Source organism: Thrips palmi, unplaced genomic scaffold (assembly GCF_012932325.1).
Source record: "Thrips palmi isolate BJ-2018 unplaced genomic scaffold, TpBJ-2018v1 HiC_scaffold_10, whole genome shotgun sequence".
Classification (NCBI taxonomy): domain Eukaryota; kingdom Metazoa; phylum Arthropoda; class Insecta; order Thysanoptera; family Thripidae; genus Thrips; species Thrips palmi.
The window spans coordinates 20,253,422-20,273,930 of record NW_023144621.1 but is presented as its reverse complement, the minus strand read 5'-3'; the positions used below and the strand labels follow the sequence as shown (position 1 = coordinate 20,273,930).

At 61.8% G+C, this 20,509-nt stretch overlaps 1 protein-coding gene across 1 annotated transcript in view; it reads right to left on the bottom strand.

Annotated features, from left to right (window-relative positions):
- Positions 1–20,509, bottom strand: part of LOC117639091 (semaphorin-2A) — a 198,061-nt gene that overhangs the window by 10,989 nt on the left and 166,563 nt on the right. Inside the window, exon 2 of the mRNA XM_034374492.1 lies at positions 7,303–7,473. Coding sequence (XP_034230383.1) covers positions 7,303–7,414 — 112 coding nt within the window. The 5' untranslated portion in view covers positions 7,415–7,473. The remainder of the gene's footprint in view (positions 1–7,302; positions 7,474–20,509) is intronic.

Here is a 20,509-nt window from a genome sequence, read left to right as displayed (position 1 = left end):
AGAGACAGAGAGGAGGTGAGAGTTGCCAAACCGAGGAGAGACACAAAGAAAAAGGAGGGACGACGCTTGCGAGCGCGGAGGTTGAACGGATCAAAGTAAAAAACGTCGCCTATAAAAAGGAGGGGGGCTAAAACGTGACATACATCAAAGGGGTTTTGGGCGGAGAGTGGCGGGGAGGGGCGGGGAGGGGCTCAAAGGGACGCAGGTCACAACAGAAGGAGAGGTGGACGGGGTGGAGCAAAGACGGGAGGGAGAGAGTGAGAGGAACGGAGGAATGCGTGCAGGGGATCTTCATTTCGGACAAATCTCCGCTCTGCTTCGGCCCTGCCGTGCCGTGCCGTGCCCTGTCCTGTCCGAGTGGTTCCAGGCCGGGCCGGGCCGCACGACGCTGAGATAGAAACGCCCGGGGAGCGGGCATGCCCTGGCACTGCAAGCACGGAACCAGGATTTTCCCGAGGAGGGGACAGATCAGTGCCATTTGCGTGCCTACAGGAGAAAATAGACGCCCGTTGCCTACCTTCTAGGCGACCTGGCAGAACCTGAAGAGGGGTGAGCGTAGATTCCCTAGATCCGCGCTTGTGGCACTCTGGTTGACACCGCTCCCCGTGTTAAGAGCCCAAGCATTTAATTTCTTTGAATCATTATTTAATTTTGGAAAAGGGGGGAGGAGATTGTCTCTGAGCCTCCTCTCCGTCGTTCACGCTTCTTCGAGTGTAGGCTAGGCGCACGGCTCGTGGAGCACGTGTTCCAAGACGCCACTACTTGCACACCTCATCGGGGCGGCGGAGGTCGGGCGGGGGCGCGACGGGGGGATCGAGTTCACTTCACCACACTTGCACGCGGAGAGCGCACCTCGGAGGGCTCAGCAGCCCCTCGCGCCCCTCCCCACTCGACCAGGTTGGCAGGCAGCCATGCAAATTATAATATGAATGGCATGTGAAGCTCCTGGACCCGGCACAGCTGTGCCTGCCTGCCCGCCTGCCTGCCCGCCTGCCTAGGGATCAGAGGACTGATTCCGAACAGTGCTTTCGTCGCTCTGTCTCTCCCTCGCACTCATGGGGCGGTCCGCAGGGGTCCGAGAGAGACAGAGCGACGACGCAGTGTTCGGAATCAGCCTGCAGGAGCGAGGTCCACGTGCAAAACCGCGTCGCTATCGGCGAGATCAAAGCGCCGCAGCACCAGTGCAGGCTGAACAGCGTTTTGTCGCTGTCTCCCTCGCTCTCACACGGGCAGCCCCATGAGTGCGAGGGAGAGAGACAGACAGGCAGTGTGCTGCCGCATGCGGAGTGCTGCATGCAGGCTCGCTGGTCCGGCCGGCCGCGCAAGAAGTCGAGCCAAGGCTGGCCACCGGACTGACCTTCACGGGAACGCCCACGAGTGCGAGAGAGACAGAGCGACGAAAACGACTCTCGGAATCAGTCCGCTGGGCACACGGCAAAAACGGAACCTGGTTTTCCCAGGAAGCCTATGGTAGAGGCATAGGCGATTTCCAGGGAGCTCCTGGGAAAACCAGGAACCGTTTTTACCGTGCAGCCGGGAATGGCAAACCGAGCGCTGCAGAGCACTGCACTGCAGAGCCTTGCAGTGGTCTTGCGCCCCAACTTGCGAGGCGTGCCTCATTCTAAATCGGCGCTCATTCATCGACCGGACCGAAAGGAGGAAGCAGCGTTCGTAAAAGCTTGCCAACTTTACGCGCGCGACCCAGCGCCGCCCAGCGCCATCAAAAGGGAACCAGCCGAACACGGACCAGCAAATAATAAAACAAGAGGAGCAGGAATAAAAAGCGGGGGAAAAGAACACCCTTCGAGAAGCGCAGTGGTAAAAGATTCTGAAACGCTGCCAGAGTGCGATGAAAAGGAACCTGAATAATCAGGCGCGATATTTATGTTTCCGGCGAGTACGACAGGGACACGGGTTTCCGGGAATCGAAGGCGCTGTTCGTCTTGGAGCCAGAACCTCTGGCAACTCAGGGAACTCAAGAAATTCCGGAAACTCCATCCGGGAGCTCTAGAAATCCCGGGAACTTCAGAAATTCCGAGAACTCTAGAAATTCCGGGAACTCCAGGACCTCCAGGATAGGACTTCCAGGACCTCCAGTAGTGTACCTCCAGAACCCGCAAGACTTCTGGGAGTACACACCAATTTTGTACGAGTTATTACAGTTTTTTTTCTGCACGCAGATAGACTTTTTGTGAGAATTTGTACGAAACTTTGCACAAAAGTGGGGGAAAACGTACAATTTTTCGCCGGAAAATCGAACGGAAAGTTCATTTGCACAAAAAAACCGTAGGATGTTTCGTACAAACTTAGTGCAAAAGACATTTAATGTGTACCTTTAATTATTGCGTGCATTCAAGTTGGTTACTAATCACGTGATTTTTCACGCACAAATTAGACAAGTCGTGGTAGTATTTTAATTAGTTTGAGGGCGGGCGCACACTGCCAGAGTCATTTCCCCCTCGTACCTGGAGGAGCCACGCGGCGCGCTCGCTTCCGCGACCGCCATCTCGCGGGACAAAGTGTTCATCCCCACGGGGGGGGGGGGGGGGGGGGGGGGCGAGGAGGGGCGGGGGAAGGGGGGGGAAGGGGGAGGTGGGGCTCTGCGGTGGCAGCCGAGAGTATCCCACACGGGTATAAAATACGACTTGTTGTTGTTGTTTGCTCCCGCAGCATCTGCACCACCAGCACAAAAAACAAAAACAACAGCAAGCGGTAGTAAAAGGCAGCAGCGGGAAGGAGGGCGAATCCGGGCGAATCGAAGCAGCGGCGGCGAGGCAGAGTCTGCGGCCAGCCAGGCAGCCGGCCGGGGCACTGTAGATTCCGGAGACTCACTTGTCTCATTGAGCCGGCAAGCCGCGGCAAGCAGGCAGGCCGGCCAAGCGGAGGGAAAGAGTGATGCTAATGCAAGGGGCCCAAGTCTGGAACAACACCAGCCGCCCTCGTCGCCCCGTCTCCCTCGCACTCACAGGAAATGCCGGAGGTGCGAGCGAGACGGCGACAAAAGCACTGTTCGGAATCGGCATGGGGCCAACCCAGCCCACCAGCCAGGCCGCCAGGCCCACCCGGCCGAAGGTCAATCGTGCGGAAAATCGGGGCCCCGCGCTAGCACGGCTAGGTGGGGCCCCGGTGGGATTGAAAGTAGCCGCGTCTTGCGACTTGGACCGCGACGCCACGTGCGGCAGCCAGCTACCCTTGCAACGGTCTCTCTCTCTCTCTCTCTCTCTCTCTCTCTCTCTCTCTCGGACCCTTTAGGCACGGTTCACATGAGTGCGAGAGAGACACTGTTCTGGAGCAGCCTGCTGTGGCCCCCTCCCCTCTCCCTTTCCCGCACGCGCGATTGGCGACGGCAGCGGCGGCGTCGCAAAAGTTGCTCGGTACTTTATTCTCGAACAAGACACGCGGAGCTCTCCTACAAACACACAGGCGTACACTTGTTTGATACACGAGTGCGCGCGCGCGTGTGTGTGAGTGAGTGAGCAAGGCGCGTGTCTGCGCCCAGGACGTGCCGACGCCCTTCGCCGTCGTCGCGCACGCGTTTGAAAGCCCCGCATTGTGTCTTTGAGTCGGGAGCATCTGGCTGGAGTCTGGCTAGAGTCTGGCTGGGGTCAGGCTGGAGTCTGACTTGAGTTTGGCTGGAGTCTAGCTCTGGCTGGAGTCTGGCTGAGGTCGGCTGGAGTCAGCCCGGACTCTGGCTGGAGTCTGACGAGGCCCGCCTGGAGCCTGCCTGTATTCTGCCCACTCTCTGTCTGGAGTCTGTCTGGAGTCAGTCTCGAGTGGAGACCGCAACGCAAAGCAGTTCGTTCTCCAGCCGCCGCATTTCGCGGTTCAATTATGAACGAAAGCGATCCTTTTACAGTGAGGGGCTGCGCCCCCGACACAAAGCGAAGGGCGCCACTCGCTGGCAGCACACTGGCAGTGTGCCGATGAAGCGCCATTGCTGCTCCACCGTGCTCCACCCGGCGGCGGCACGGCGACAGAAATGAAAGAGACACAGGTGAGGCGGCACCGGCAGTTGGCATGCCCTCGGTGGTAATAAGACTCACTCCCTCTCTGTCCCTCATCTCTCTCCCTCCCCTCTCTCTCGCTCCCTATCCTCTCTTACCAGACCCTCCCTTCCCTCTTACACATACACACTTTAATTCGCGAGTTACTTTTACGTGTTATTCCATGCGCCTCCTCGGAATTACAAACCGTAACTCAGTTCCAAGATGCGCCGCCCCGACAGACAGCGCTGTCACAAGGCGTGCCGATGCGGAGAGAGGCAGAGCGAGAGAAGAAAGATAGAGCGAGGGGGGCGAAGGGAGAGAGGGGGTGGGGCGGCACCACGACACCGCCGCCAGCGCGCCGAGCGGAATGAATATGCGGACCGGAGAAAAATGGGCGAGAGAAGCGAGCGTCGTGTGGCGGCCCACTGGATAGGATAGGCTGGGAAGGTGAGACGAGAGTGGGTGAGGTCGAGGGTCACTGCCTTGGCCTCGACCGAGGCCTCGACACTGCCACACTGGCAGCCAGAACCCAGGCGGGTCAGACCAAGGGTCGGGTCAGACCAAGGGTCGGGTCAGACCAAGGGTCGGGTCAGACCAAGGGTCGGGTCAGACCAAGGGTCGGGTCAGACCAAGGGTCGGGTCAGACCAAGGGTCGGGTCAGACCAAGGGTCGGGTCAGACCAAGGGTCGGGTCAGACCAAGGGTCGGGTCAGACCAAGGGTCGGGTCAGACCAAGGGTCGGGTCAGACCAAGGGTCGGGTCAGACCAAGGGTCGGGTCAGACCAAGGGTCGGGTCAGACCAAGGGTCGGGTCAGACCAAGGGTCGGGTCAGACCAAGGGTCGGGTCAGACCAAGGGTCGGGTCAGACCAAGGGTCGGGTCAGACCAAGGGTCGGGTCAGACCAAGGGTCGGGTCAGACCAAGGGTCGGGTCAGACCAAGGGTCGGGTCAGACCAAGGGTCGGGTCAGACCAAGGGTCGGGTCAGACCAAGGGTCGGGTCAGACCAAGGGTCGGGTCAGACCAAGGGTCGGGTCAGACCAAGGGTCGGGTCAGACCAAGGGTCGGGTCAGACCAAGGGTCGGGTCAGACCAAGGGTCGGGTCAGACCAAGGGTCGGGTCAGACCAAGGGTCGGGTCAGACCAAGGGGTAGACCAGCCGCGACGCCACGCGGTCCGAAAAACGGAAAACGCGCCCGTCCGGCGCGCTCGCGTTTCCGCCCATTTCGCACGAATGCATTTTTCACTCCGTCGAGCCGGGAATTAATTTGGGACGAAACGAGGATGTCGGGGGGCGTGGCGGGGCGTGGCGTGGCAGGGCGTGGCCATGTCGCGCCGACAGAAAGCTGTGGCTCGCGCCGCTGCGCTCCGGGCGAGGGGGGGGGGCAGGGGGCGGTGGGCCCCTTTACTCACTCCCTGTCGTACCCCCGGGCCGAACAATGGATCAGGGCGGGGGAGGGGAGCTCCCGGCACAACGATTAACAATCACAATGGGTGGCGAGCGCGGGCAGCCAGGGGCCAGCGGGCGGAGCGGATCGGCGGAAAATAATAATATTGAAACCGCGAAGCGCAACGTTATACGACTATGCTGCGGCGTGCGCAGTGCCGGGGAAAACGGGCCACGCACACACACAGGTGCACACACGCACACATACACACGCGCACACCGTCGCACACGCAGAACGAGGCGCGATAACGACCAAGATTGGTGTCGGGTATGTATGTGCATGTAATGGGGACGGTGCCACTGCGCCCCGCCCCGCCCCGCCCCGCCCCGGACACAGTGATAGCGCGCGGTGCACCCGGAATTGATACTGATACCAATCGAACCGCATCAGAGGGCCTCTGACCGCGCTGGCCAGGCCACCACCAGCGCCGCCACGACCCGCACGGGACCCGCACCAGCGCACTGCAGTCGACAAGGCGAAGCGGCGCGCGGCAGACGGCACGGAAGCGGCAGACTGACTCCGACAGTCTTTTTCGTCTCTCCGTCTCTTTCGCACCTACACGGGACGCCCCAAGAGTGCGAGAGAGACAGAACGACGAAAACGACACTCGGAATCAGTCGGCCTCGGCCCTCCTGGCCCGCCACCGCGGCATCCAATATTTATACTGGCGGAGATTAGCGCTGCACCGAGGCTTGGGCTGCCTTGGGCCGCCGTGGGCCGCCACCGTGGAGGCAGTGGAGGCGCCGGCCGCCCTCCCAGCGTCTTAGCGATTCAGGCGGCTCAGCGCAGCGCGCCCCTCCGCCTTGCCCGCGCCATGCCTCCGCACCCCGGCAGGAGGATCCCGAGCGGGGCTGCCGTCGCTCTGTCTCTCTCGCACCCCTTCGGAACCCTTCGGAGCGGCCTGTGGGTGCGAGAGAGACACAGCGACGAGCGTGCTCCGCGATCGCGATCACACCTCGCGCCAGTAAATTCCTAAGGTCGGCTGTAATTGGCTGAGCCTGCTCGCTGCCGCCGCCCTGCCGGGATATTTAGATATATACACGTGCCGCGCCGTGCCGTGGCAGGCCATGCCGGGGTGGCGATAGAATGAGATAGGGCCGGACTGATTACGAGGCGCGATCCGAGGCCCGGCCGAGCGAACTGCGAACCTGTAACGGGATAAGCAGAACACACGGCCGGGTGGCGCCTGGGCGGCCCGCCCTGAGCGTTAGGGGACGACTGGAAGGTGGGCAAAACATCGTGCTTCGCCCCAGTAAGTAAGCAACGTTTGCGACAACGCCTGCCCGAACCCCTCTCTAAAACGGCCCTTGGATGCCAGCAGGTCACTGTGCTGCGCTGCTGCTGCCCCGGCCGAGGTCCCGGCCCGCTCTCGGCACAGAGGCACACTCTTGATTAGACCCCGCCGCTATCCTCCCGTGCCCCGCGAACCCTCCGCCCCGCCCCGCCCCGCCTGCAGCGCGGGAACTCGCGAGGTATTCCCGTCGTAATTAGAAAAGGGAGCGGACCACGCAGCCCGGGCCCGGGGCCGGCCGGCCAGCACTCCGGGCGTGAGCGCGGCGGCGCGGCAGCACACCGGGGAATGTTGCTCGGCTCGCTCACCGAGGGCGCAGGTTTACATAATTTCAACAGACAATTCCGCATGGGAAATTTCAGAGCCGTGCGTCGCGCTGCACTACACTGTCGTCAAGTCCATAGAGTGAAATGAACTTTCAGAGGTTAGTTATCATGACAGCCGCGCCACCATCACAAAGAAAATTTTCACAATAACATGGAGAATCTTCAAACTATTACACTTCCCTCACGATGATATGGATAATCTCGACTATATTACGGGGAATCTTCACTAAGAGATTTTCAGAGAGTGCGTACTCACCTGGCGCCAGTTGCTCCACAGTGCAGGCCGCGGGCCGGGCCAGCACGGCCAGCAGCAGGGCGGCCGCCGTGAGCGCGGACATGGCGGTCGTGGAGGCCGTCGTGGAGGCCATGGCGAAGCAGGCGGGGCGCGTCACGTCTCGCTCACATTCGCTGGCATCCGGCCGGGCACCTGCAGCACAAACAAGAAGGCACGACGTTAGTCGAGGGTTCAAATGCCGGCGGCCGTCAGTGACATATTCCTTTTTCGCGCGTACACAACGCAAAAATGGTTTCTTGCTTTCCCATAAAGCATATGGCAAAGCTATGGGCGATTTTCAGAGAGTTCCTGGAAAAATCACGAACAGGTTTTGCCGTGTAAGTACACTGAGGAAGGCAACTGGTGCATTAAAAAGACGAGGAAGGCGTAAGGAGTAAGCGGCGGGGTGGGGTTGAACCCGTGACGGCAATCATTCTGCAATCTGCGACACGGCAATTTATCGACTGCTTCGCGTGGCGTGGCGAGGCGTGGCGCTGCACGCACTTGTTGACGACGTGATTTAAGTCGGGCGGAGATAAAGGGAAAAACACAGCAGCACTACACAACACGCCTCGCGGAAAAGAGAGAGATCAAGTGGCGACAAGCGGAACGAGCAAAATATTAAGACGGCGAGCGGCAAGCGATTCGGGGCGCGGCGCTCCGGCTGGCGACATGACAAGTCTGTCGATTGAGAAGCATTGCTGGCGCCACGCCGCGTGCCACGCGCTCCGGGCGCCCCATCCCTCCTCCCTTCCTCCCCCCTCTCTCTGTCGCTCTCTCTTCTTTTCTAAATTTTTCCCAACCTCACTTATTTTACAACCCTCACAACCAATCCGACCCATTCAATTTTTAATCCAAATCCCAAAACTAAAGAAGAAGACAGCCAGTTCGAGGCGCCTGCGAACTCCAGCATAGGCAACACGCACCACCGCTACGCGCTGAAGAAGACCAGGAGGCCTACCTGCCAGGCGCTAAATCTGCTGCATCCTGCATCTTAGAATCACCCTCGTAAAACGAACAAATTAAAACTTGTATAGTTTTTATTAGTTTTTTAGTAAATTTTGTTAAATTTTAAAAATTGAATTAAATTTGACTAAACTTAAGTATTTTTAATTAATTTTCATTTGCAAAACTAAAATTTGTTAATCTTTGTAAGCTGCTTTGATTAAATCTTAAATTAAATTGAATAAATGCAGCTTACAAAGATTAACAAATTTTAGTTTTGCAAATGAAAATTAATTAAAAATACTTAAGTTTAGTCAAATTTAATTCAATTTTTAAAATTTAACAAAATTTACTAAAAAACTAATAAAAACTATACAAGTTTTAATTTGTTCGTTTTACGAGGGCATATCCTTTTCACCGCAATTCTCACTCACTCACTCACTCACTCACTCACTCACTCACTCACTCACTCACTCACTCACTCACTCACTCACTCACTCACTCACTCACTCACTCACACGCTCACACTCACTCACTCACTCACTCACTCACTCACTCACTCACTCACTCACTCACTCACTCACTCACTCACTCACTCACACACACACACACACACACACACATACAGAGTCAAGGGCGGCCACGGCGGCCACGGAGGGAGAATGCGCCTTTGGCCCGAATACATTAAGGAGTTGCCTCTCCTCTCCAGCCTCTGGGGCTACTTGAAGGCGGCGTGAGGCGCGGCGTGAGGTGAGGCCCCGGGGCCGCGCGGCTAGCGAAGGAGGGCTTCTGCTCTTACGGCTGCGCGCGCTGGCGCCTTGATGTGGTTTGGGGCGAACAGAGTGAACAGGGCGAACAGAGTGCCCGGGGCAGAAAGGGCTTAAATGGGCAGGCCGCTAAGCTCCGCGCTCCGCGTTGACATCACTAATAATTCACGCGAGCAAAGGGCGGCCGGGGCAGGCGGCACATTCCGAACAGCGCTTCTCTGTCTCCCTCGCACTCACGGGCCGGGCCGTAGGGGTGCGAGAGAGACAGAGCGACGAAAGCGCAGCTTGGCCCGCGAGGGCGCCGCCGCCAAGGCGCCGCTCCGAGGGAAATTGCGGCCGCGCGAAAAAATGCGAGCCGAGTGGCTGGGATGCCGCGGGGGGGGGGCGGGGCGGGGCGGGGCGGGGCGCGAAGGCCAACCAGGTCGCCGTCTGGCCGTCGCGCAGGAGACGCCACGCCGCGGCTTGGTTACACAAACTTTTGCCAAATGCAATCGTAATATTTCCACGGTGATCCGCAAAGTTTTTCCGTTCCCCGCCGCCGGCGCTTCCAAAGACACACACCGGCGCGGGCGGCGCGGCGTGCTGCGTGCGCGGCGCGCCCCGTTTGGGGCCTCGGTGACGGACGGGGCGGTCCTGCAGCCCGACGGGCCCCGACCGGCCCCGACCGGCCCCGACCGGCCCCGACCCCGAGATCCGTTTCCACTCTTCTGTCTCTGTCGCACCCATAGGGCACGCACAGAGTGCGACAGAGACGGAGCGACGGAGACGACGCAGGGCTCCAAGGCAGGACCGGGTCGGGTGGGGCGGCCGAAGTTGGTCGGCGGGGTCCGGGCGGCGCGCCGCTCTGTCCGGCCGGGGTCGCAACTTGCAGGTGTGGTGGCACGGCGGGACGAGGGTCCGGGCTGCGGGGCTGCGGGGCTGCGGGGCTTGGGCCCGGGCGGTCTGGGCCCCAGACTCTGGGAGGGACGGGGGACGCCCACCTGCCCTTTGTACACGCCGACTCTTTACCGCAAACTCTAATGAAAAGTCCCGCGCCGCCCCGCCAGGCCGGCAGCCAGGCCGGCAGGCAGCGCCTTACAGCCCCGCATCAGCTACATAAGTGAGGGCCGCGCCCCTTCTGCGTGAAACTTTCACACCCGAGGAAATGGACGCATCTCCGCCGCGCCGGCCGGGCCCGCGCCAACTCGTTCAAAAGTGATGAGGCGATTACCCGGCGCTACCCCGCGCCTCGGGGGTGCCTGGGGGTCACTAAATGTCGCTCGGCTCAGCGAGTTGCGGCGATACGCCGCGTTCCAGCGGCCGCCTCCAGCATCCTCCAGCATCCTCCAGCATCCTCCGGCAGCTCATAATGGCGGCTAATAATTCATCAGCCACCGCGGCGCCTCGCCCTCCGCGGTTCCTGGCCTTGCCTGGTCCTTCCCTGGTCCTTCGCCGCCGCGTCGCGTTATTGGAATAATTCCACGCAGGAAGGCATTTCCCGATTTCTTCCTTTCAAGCCGTAGATGCCTTCGCGGAAAGCTCCGCGTGCGCACTTTCCCGAAAATGAAAAGCCAATCACAACGGCCCAGTCCAAGCAGGGCACCGTCGAGGACACGCGCCGAGAATAAAATTCGGAGAGAGAGAGAGAGAGGGAGAGCGAGAGAGAGAGAGCGCTAGCTTTCAAAGAACGTTCTCGGCCGAGGGAAAGCCAGGGACTTCCGACCGGCCGGACGAAGAGAGACTGAGAGACTGCTCCGGAAAAGCGGGAGAGGCGCACACAGTCTGTGCAGATGGCTGGGGACTCTTAGTTCGGCCCGATCCCGGAGATCTGCTGCACCGGAAAGAAGGCGCCACTCGCCCGCGCCACTGCTACCCGCCCGCGCCAACCACTGCCAACCCTTCCCACACCTGCCGCTAATTTCCCCGTTTTACTGCACCGCCGAACCTCTGCAAGGCAAGGCGGAAATATACCGAGCAGCCAGAAAAGAATGTCAGAGGGAGAGAAACGCTTTGGGGCGTGGCGGGGCGTGGCGGGGCGTGGCGGGGCGGGGCGTGGCGGGGTGCCGCCAGAGGCGCAACTACGTCCTCGGATTTACGGCTCAGGTACGCATAAAAGTGCGAGATGAGGCACGGGCCGTGGCGGGCGGGCCTTGCAGGGGTAAAGAGAGAATGAGGGGGAGGCGGGAATTCCACCTAAATTTGGTCCACATCCTCTCTGGCGCGGCGGCACGGCAGGGAACAGGAGGCGAGGCATGGCGAGGCACTGCCAGGCAGGCGACGCCCAGCGCTCCACGCGGCACCACCTTGCCCAAAGGGTTGCGCCCCGGGCCGCCTGCCTGGCAGTGCCTCCAGCGGCCTCGCCGCCGCGCCTCGCCGCCCCGCCCCGCCCCGCCGCCACGCCTCCAGGCGACACGCCAGCGTCACGGAGGTTAAGTGGCAGCCCCACCTGCCGTAGTGCTTAGCGTGCCGCCTAGAAATGAGCGCTGCCGGCAGTGCCGCCGGGTCGCTGTCTTTACGGTCCGCTTTCAGCCCCGAAATTATTTTCCTTTATTTCGCGCGAGGCAAGCCGAGCCCAGAGCACACAGTGGATTTGCCAAAAGACCGGCAGAGGCGGTCAAAATCCCGGACACGTTTTGAGCCAAATGGGACTTGAACCGAACGTGTGACCCCACCAATGGATTGCTCCCCAAACGAAGAGTCCATTGGTGTGGGTCATACGTTCGGTTCGAGGCCTGTTTAACGAATCTGTAGTTTTGGCCGCCGGCGCCGGCCTTCTGGCAAATCCACTTTGAGCGGGGCGAGCGGAGCGGCAGGGCGGGGCGTCGCGACGGCATCGTGTCACCCATCGCGGCCCCAAGCCGCGGCGCGCTGTGCGAGGCCTGGTTGCGCCCCTGCCGGACGTACCCGTCCTGCTGCATCGCCTGCTCGGGGAGCGGCACCAATCGATGAGGAATAATTCCAGGCCGCGACGGCAGCGCGGCGCCGGCAAGCCGATGTCCGTGGCCCTGTCTCTCTCGCACTCGCAGGGCGTCCCGCAGGCGAGCGAGAGACACGACAGCGCGGCGCCGGCAAGCCGATGTCCGTGGCCCTGTCTCTCTCGCACTCGCAGGGCGTCCCGCAGGCGAGCGAGAGACACGACAGCGCGGCGCCGGCAAGCCGATGTCCGTGGCCCTGTCTCTCTCGCACTCGCAGGGCGTCCCGCAGGCGAGCGAGAGACACGACAGCGCGGCGCCGCAAGCCGATGCCGTGGCCCTGTCTCTCCGCTCGCAGGCGTCCGCAGGGGAGCGAGAGACACGGCAGCGCGGCGCCGGCAAGCCGATGTCCGTGGCCCTGTCTCTCTCGCACTCGCAGGGCGTCCCGCAGGCGAGCGAGAGACACGAGCGCGGCCCCGGCAACCGATGTCCGTGGCCCGTCTCTCTCGCACTCGCGGTTCGTCCCGCGGCGAGCGAAACACGGCAGCCGGGCCTCCACCGTCGCTGGCCCTGTCCGCACTCCAGGGCGTCCCGCAGGCGAGCGAGAGACACGACAGCGACGGCTCTTTTCGGAATCCGACTGTCGCCGCTCGTCATGAGTCGGCGGTTTCCATAACGCGGCGCGGCGGACTGATTCCGAACGAACCGTCGCTCCGTCTCTGTCGCGCTCACAGGGCGCCCGTAGGGGTGCGAGGGAGAGGGAGAGAGATGCGCCCCGCCCAATACGCGGGCGCGATGCGCTGACTGATTGCCGTTCGTTTGTGGCGCGAATGAAAAGCAGCCGTCATCGCGGCGCCGTCAAGGACGCATTAATAACGCCGCACCTGCCGAGGAGGGGTGGCGGGCCTCACAGTGGGCCAGGAGACCGGTGGAGGCGGCCAAAACTCTAGACGCGTGCAGAGCTCCAGAGTTGCTAAACAGGGCTCGAACCGAACGAGTGACCCCACCAATGGATTCCTCGTTCGGAGCGCAATCCATTGGTGGGGTCACACGTTCGGTTCGAGTCCCATTTAGCGACTCTGCAGCTCAAAACGCGTTTCGAATTTTGGCCGCCTCCACCGGTCTTCTGGCCCACTGTGTGCCGCCCAGCCCAGCGATAGCGCGATAGCATTGCATCGGTCGGAATGGCATTCCAGGCGTTCCGCCGCGCCGTTTACCAAACGCAATATGCACCGCCACGCCGAGGCTGCGCCGCCGGCACACTGCAGCCCGAGGCTGCGTCCGGGCGGCGCCCTGTCTCCCTCGCACCCTCAGCGGACTACTCGAGCGCGAGAGAGACAGAGCGAAGACAGCGCCGTCCGGAATCGCTCCTCTGGCCGAGCAGCCTGGACGGCCCGGACGGCCCCGGACGTCCGGATGCCATGCCATTCCGTGCCGCCACACCGCACCGACGGGGTTCATGTCGGCGGCGAGGGGGCGGAGAGGGATGCAAGCCGAGCTGGTCCGTGCCGGTGGGGCACGCGGCGCCAAATTTGTTTTACATTGTCTCCTGATTGGGCGATATGAAAGCGCGCGTGGCGGACCAAAGCCCCGCTGCGTCGACGCTGCGCTCCCCTCGACTGGCTGGCTGGCTGGCTGGCTGACTGGCTGCTCGGTCCCGCCAATATTTGCCCCTTTGTGTTGCCGGCTTGCTACGCTCGCTACGGCTGCCGCGTCATCCGTTGTTTCCTTGACTCAATCGGCCTGCCTCCCTTCGCTCTGCCCTTTGCAGTCCCCGGGCCGCCAGGGCCACCAGGGCCGCCCCGAGTCTCTCGGCCCAATGCTGCCCCACTGCTGTGCAACGACTAGCGATGACTTACGGACCGCCTCTTTGAAACGGCAGCCATTCACTTTCCCTCTGGGGGCAGGCCTCGGCCAGGATGGAAAAAGGCATCCCCCGGCCGCTCAAAACAGGCACGACGCACACACACACTCACACACACGCCCACACACCGAGACCACAAAGTCAAAGGATAAACAAAACCAATGGTTTACAGAGCAGCCCTTGCGGAGTTGGAGCGGCCCACAAGAGCGACAAAATGGAGGACTTTGAAAAAAGTTGAGAGTTTAACCTCCTCCTCCTCCCCGCCCCTTTGTCCTCCCCGCCGCGTGCAAGAGACTCCGGCAGTGCATCACCTTACCTTCGGCTCGGCGGCGCCTGACTGCGCCGCGATACACTGCGATAGGCTCGGCGTGCCGCTCGGCGTGCCGCTCGGCGTGCCTGCAGGCTGGCTCCGAGAGTAGCTTTCGTCGCTCTGTCTCTCTCACACCTTGGCAGCACGCCCCATGCGTGCGAGAGAGGCAGAGCGACGAGAACGACTCTCGGAATCGGTCTGCTGGCCTGAAATACGGCACGTGTCGCGTCCTGGTAACGACGCCAACCTGCTCCGCTCTGGGCCGCTCTGCTCCACGCTCCCCCGCTATCGCAGGCGCACCTCCTGCTGCAGCCCGCGGCGCGCCGCGTCCGGAACGCTGCCTCGTCGCTCTGTCTCTCTCGCACTCGTGTTCCGCCAGGGCTGCGAGGGAGAGAGAGAGAGATAGCGCCGTTCGGCCTGCTGCCGCGTGTTATGGCGCAGAAAAAATGCATTCTTCCGTTCCGGGCCGGGCGGGCCACGGCACGCTTGACTGGCAGGGCGCGCCACCCTTCTGACTTATCGTTATTGCCCTATCCCTTTGAGCTTCCCTTTGGGCTTTCATTCTGGGCTTTCCCTCTGAGCTTTTCCCTCTGGGGTTTCCCCTTGGGCTTTCCCTTTTGGGCTTTCTCTTTTGGGTTTTCCCTTGAGTTTTCTTTTTTGGCTTCCCTCTGAGTCTCCCATTTGGGCTTCCCATTTGGGCTTTCCCTTTGGGCTCGGCTAGCTCTGCCAGTGCTTCGAACCGCTCCTTCTCTACAAAGACTGCCTCCCGCAGCGCTACAACAGGGTCCGCCCTGGACATGGACTTGGAGCGTAGCGCCGCGTAGCGCAGGGCGGCCCAGGCCAGGCCCGTGAAATTGATACTTGCGTGGCGCTGCGGGCGCGCTTGCGCATGCAGTGCAGAGCCCCTCGCTGCCGCACGGCGCCGCTCCCTGCAGTCTCCGCCAGGATTTATCTGGCCTCCCAAATAATCGGCGCTCCGCCCTCTCGACCTTGCCGACGACGACGAGAACAAGGACCTCGGCGGAGGGGAGCGGGCCCAAGGCGCGGCCCTCAGCACACTGGATTCTGAGAGTCGATGCTGTCCCTCTCGCACCCATGAGGAACGAGTGCGAGAGAGACACAGCGTCGACCCTCGGCATCAGTCTGCAGGGAGGCCCACGGGGAGGCCCAGGACATGGCGGACAGCGGCCAGGCAAGCGGCACCCGATTGCGGAATGCAGAATGCATGGCGCCTGCCGCGGCGTCAAGCAGACTCATTCCGAGAGTCGTTTCCGTCGCTCTGTCCCTCTCGCACTCATGGGGCGTCCCGTACAGGTGCGAGAGGGACAGAGCGACTGTCGGATTCAGTCTGCAGTGTAGTGTATAGACGGGGCCGGCGAACAAGCCAAGCTGATTCCGAGCGTGATGTCCCGTCGGCCTGTCTCTCTCGCACACACGAGGGGTGCCTCTTGAGTGCAAGAAGGAGAGCTCCAGATCGGAGACAGTCTGCACAGGCGACGAAGAGGAAAGAGACTGGCTGGAAGGAAAAAAGGGAGGATGGCCCCTCTGCGATAGGGGAGGCGGGGTAAACATATACAACACATCGTGACATTTCCTGATATAGGAAGTAATTCGCATTTTAAGTCCTCCGGGACGCGGGCAGCGCTCCGGGAGCGTCCAGAAGGGGACAGGAGGAGGGGGAGAGGGCGAGGGGGGAAGAGGGAGAGAGAGAGAGAGAGAGAGAGAGAGAGAGAGAGAGAGAGAGAGAGAGAGAAAGAGAGGAAGAGAGAGCGAGAGAGAGAGCGAAGGAGAGAGCGAAGGAGAGGGGGGGGGAAGGGGCGGCAACAGCTGCACGACACCATAGTCCGCCAGCAAGCAACAGTGGACGCGACGCTTTTTCCTTTTAGAAAAGGTCTCACAGACCGAGTCACAGACCCACCAACAATAACAGCCCACTCCTCAAACCGTTTTATTTTTGTCCGAACCAGTTTGCTGGCAAAATCGAAAATATCCAACGAGAAGAAAGAGACGGAGAGACACTGAGAGAGAGACAGATAGAGAAAGAAAAGAAGGAACGCCGACACATTCTTTTCTAACCCGGCGGCCACACTCTTAATGTCTTATGGGAGAAGGCTGCACCAACATATTATGGCGAAGATTTTGTCCATAATACAAACGAAATTCGTCAAACTATCTGTAAAGGCACTGTGAATTCTTAATGGTATGTTATACTCTCAGCTGCACCACCATGATAGATAGACAATTTCTCCGCAATACAGACAATCTTGAATATACAGCTTTTAGAGTTCAGATCGCTGGGGGTCGAGCAACAACCTAATGCCTAATTCCAGACAGGCTGTGCATTGCCGGCGTCGTTATCATTTGGCGGAACGAGACATCGCCTCGTTGGGGATGCAGGCAACGATCATGGGCAGCGCGGGGGCAGCGCCGCGCTCCGCCAGACTCGCCCGGCCCGGTGCGAGGGTCGAGGCCACGGCCGAGGCCACGGACGAGGCTCGTTCATACATAACGAATCAGTTGGCAATCCACTGCGGGCTGCGCGGCGGGGAGCGCCTGCGAGGTAGGCAGCCGGCCGGCCGGCGCGCAGCGGAGCGCTCGCGGTGCCTACGCTCCAGGCGCTGACCAGCTTGGAGGACTCCGGGGGTCTCTCCGACAGTGTCTCTCTCTCTCTTCGGCAGTCCCTCTAACCAACGGAGTCGTCTCCGACGGCAGCGCGCTGCAGCGCAGCGGCAGCAAACCAACACGCGTCCTCGAGTTGAACAAGGCGGAGATGACGGTGGGCCGCTTGTCGAGGCGGACGGCGAGCACGGCCTCATTCCGGCAACATTTTTATTTCACTGCGTCCGCGCGACTATCCGACTTCACTCCTCGGCCCGGCCCGCCCCGCCTCGCCCCGCCCCGCCTCGCACCTCCCCGCCTCGCCCCGCCCCGCCTCGCCCCGCCCCGCCCCGCCTCGCCCCGCCCCGCCCCGCCTCGCCCCGCCCCGCCTCGCACCTCCCGGCCAAGAAAGGAAGTCAGGAAGTGCCCCTCGTAAAAAAGGTTGACGCTGCCGACGACGGGGCGGCGGGGCGGCCGCCCGGAGACCGTCGTGCCCGGCCTGGCTCGACTCGGCCCGGAGGGATAGGACGGGGCCAGGTCGGGGCCGCGCCGGACCGAGGCAGCAGCGGCAGCAGCGGAGGTCATTTCATTTCACTTCCAAGTCATTTCCAAGTGGAGAGGAAATTCTGGCCACACTGGAAGTGATTTGCTTTTCGTCTCCGCGGGTCGCGCAGCGTCTCGGCTCGGCTCTGCCCGGCTCGGCTCGCCCTCAGAGACCCAATCATTAGCGGATTTATCCAGCGAGCGACTCGCAAAGAGCGCCCGGCCCGGTCGGCCGCCTAACGAAGTGGAGACAAAACACCCAGGCAGCAAACACACAACTTTTTACTGGGCGAGTCAGCAGCGCGGAGCTTTAATTAATCTGGTCTTATTAATAAGGCGGGGGGCGAGTTAAAGAGGGCGAAGCGTTGCGAGTCGTTGGCAGTCGATGAGATGCGGGTCGGGAGACTCATTCCGAGAGTCTCTCTCGCACTCATGGGGCGTCCCGCATGGGTGCGAGAGAGACAGAGCGACGACTGTCGGGACCCAGGCGGGGCGGGGCGGGGCGGGGCGGGGCGGGGCGGGGCGGGGCGGGGCGGGGCGGACTGCTAATGCCGGCGACCGCCCACTCTTCTTTCGGGGCCTTTCCTCTTCTCTCCTCGGACATCAAGCGGCCGGCCTTGCCCGCCTCACTCGGCACGGCGCGGCGGCACAAAGAAAAGTGGTCATTAATTTAATTCCGAGTCGATGAAGATGGCGAGCACTTTGAGACAGTCCGGAGTAAATGGCCCGCACGCCACCCGGCCCGCGAGCCCCGCCAGGCGCCGATCCCAACTTGGGCGTCGCCGCGCCGCCGCGCCGCTCAGAGCACAAAGGCCGGGAGTCGCTTTCGGCGCCCTGTCTCTCTCGCACCCACACGGGGCGCCCCATGAGTGCGAGAGAGACAGAGCGACGAAAGCGACTCTCGGAGTCAGCCTGCTGGCGGCCTCGCCGCCCTCCACGGCAGCGCGGTTCATCCCTCCAGTTTTACGGTTTGTTTGCAGTGGCGCGTGTGCATTATGCGTGCCAGCGCGCGCAGCCGGTCGACTCCGAACGGCGTTCCGTCTCTCTCGCTCCCATAGGGGCGCCGCAAGAGTGCGAGAGAGACGGAGCATGCCCGTTCGGCATCGGCCCGCTGCCGTGATGGAGCGTCAACCGGTATCACGCGGGTACCGCCGTGCGCCGTGCCACGCCGTGCCGCGCGGAGCGCAAGCGCCCCGCACCGCGCGCGCGGAGCGAGCACATCCCGAACAGGCTGCGCCGTCTCTCTCGCACTCGGAAGCGCTTCGAAGGGCGGCGAGAGAGAGAGAGAGAGAGAGAGCGAGAGAGAGAGAGAGAGAGACAGAGAGAGAGAGACGGGAATCGGTCGGATGAACACACGATATGAATCCCCGCGACTTTTCATTAAAACGGCGACGACGACGACGATGAGTCGCGACTGCTTCGGCGCGTCACACGATGCGCGCGAAAGTGTGTGTGTGTGTGTGTGTGTGTGTTTGTTTTTGTTTTTGATATGCAGGGCCGCGTTATTTGTTTTCGAGCGAAATGCGGGAGAGGCGGGGCGAGAGGCCAAAAGAGACGAGTACTGCAGCATTTCCTCTTGAAAAGGACCGCACGCGCTGCGCGCTGCGCGTCAGGCCTCGGCGTGAACTGCGAGGCACACCGCGGGACCGCGCCCCGGGCGTGTGTGCTGACTCTTCCTCTCTCCGCTTCTCGTGGCGATGTGCGTTGCGCTGGCCGTGGCCACTCGGACTGCAACTGCCCGGCATTTCGGCATTCCCCGACAGCACGCCGTGGATCGCCGTGGATCTTGTCACCTTCCCGAGCCCCAAATGTGGGCCAGGCCTCATGGCCAGGCCTCATGGCCAGGCCTCATGGCCAGGCCTCATGGCCAGGCCTCATGGCCAGGCCTCATGGCCAGGCCTCATGGCCAGGCCTCATGGCCAGGCCTCATGGCCAGGCCTCATGGCCAGGCCTCATGGCCAGGCCTCATGGCCAGGCCTCATGGCCAGGCCTCATGGCCAGGCCTCATGGCCAGGCCTCATGGCCAGGCCTCATGGCCAGGCCTCATGGCCAGGCCTCATGGCCAGGCCTCATGGCCAGGCCTCATGGCCAGGCCTCATGGCCAGGCCTCATGGCCAGGCCTCATGGCCAGGCCTCATGGCCAGGCCTCATGGCCAGGCCTCATGGCCAGGCCTCATGGCCAGGCCTCATGGCCAGGCCTCATGGCCAGGCCTCATGGCCAGGCCTCATGGCCAGGCCTCATGGCCAGGCCTCATGGCCAGGCCTCATGGCCAGGCCGGCGAGGCCTTCAGACACTACACACGCCACTCCCTCTCTCTCGCTCTCCAGTTGTTTCAGGTCAAGTGGTGCCTCTTACAACCCTCAGCCACACCCCGCTGTGTTTCCTGCCCCACACTTGCCAGTCTCGCCACACCCTCGGCCGCCGGGCCAAAACGAAAACAAACCGACCAAGAGTCGACTCGCGTTCAATGAGGGTTCAAGGTTCAAACGGAGCGTCGTCCTGAAACGGGCCTCGTGCCTTCACTGGCTGCGCCGAAGTGCCCAAAATCTGGCGCAATTCCCCTCAGTAGCACACAGGGGACTCGAACTCATGCTCACGGCCGCACACACACACAGGCACACACACAGATACGCGCACGCACACACTCTGGGGACAAAATAAACGGCGCCACCGTTTCGCTCCCCCGCCCACCAGCAGCCCCCTCAGCCAACACAGATCACGGCCATGAAACCCAACGTAAGAGCGAAACACACACTCATATAAGTCTGGGCCGACGCGGCGCGCTGAGTGCCTCACGCAACACTTGGCGCGCCCCACCCCCTTCCCCCTCCCCCCTTCCGCCAGACTCCACCCCCTGACTCCGCGAAAACGGGACTCATCGGCGGACGAGGTGCTTGGCCGGGCCAAGGTGGGCACCGCGCAGCTCGCGTGCTGCTTGCAGCCGATTGGTGGCTCTGCTGGACGGCAAGGAGGCCGTCGGGGCCGAGGCCGTCAAGGTAGTGGGGGTCGTCGAGGGAAAGAGGATCGTCGAGGCCGGTCGAGGTGGCGGCCGACCACGTGGTGGAGGCTGTCATCATGGTGGAGGCCGTCGTGGTGGTGAAGGCCGTCGTAGTGGTGGAGGCCGTCTTGGTGGTGGAGGCCGTCAAGGTAGTGGAGGCTGTCTTAGTGGTGGAGGCCTTCGAGCTGGTGGAGGCTGTCGTGGTGGTGGAGTCCGTTGAGGTGGTGGAGGCCGTCGTAGTGGTAGAGGCCGTCGTGGTGGTGGAGGCCGTC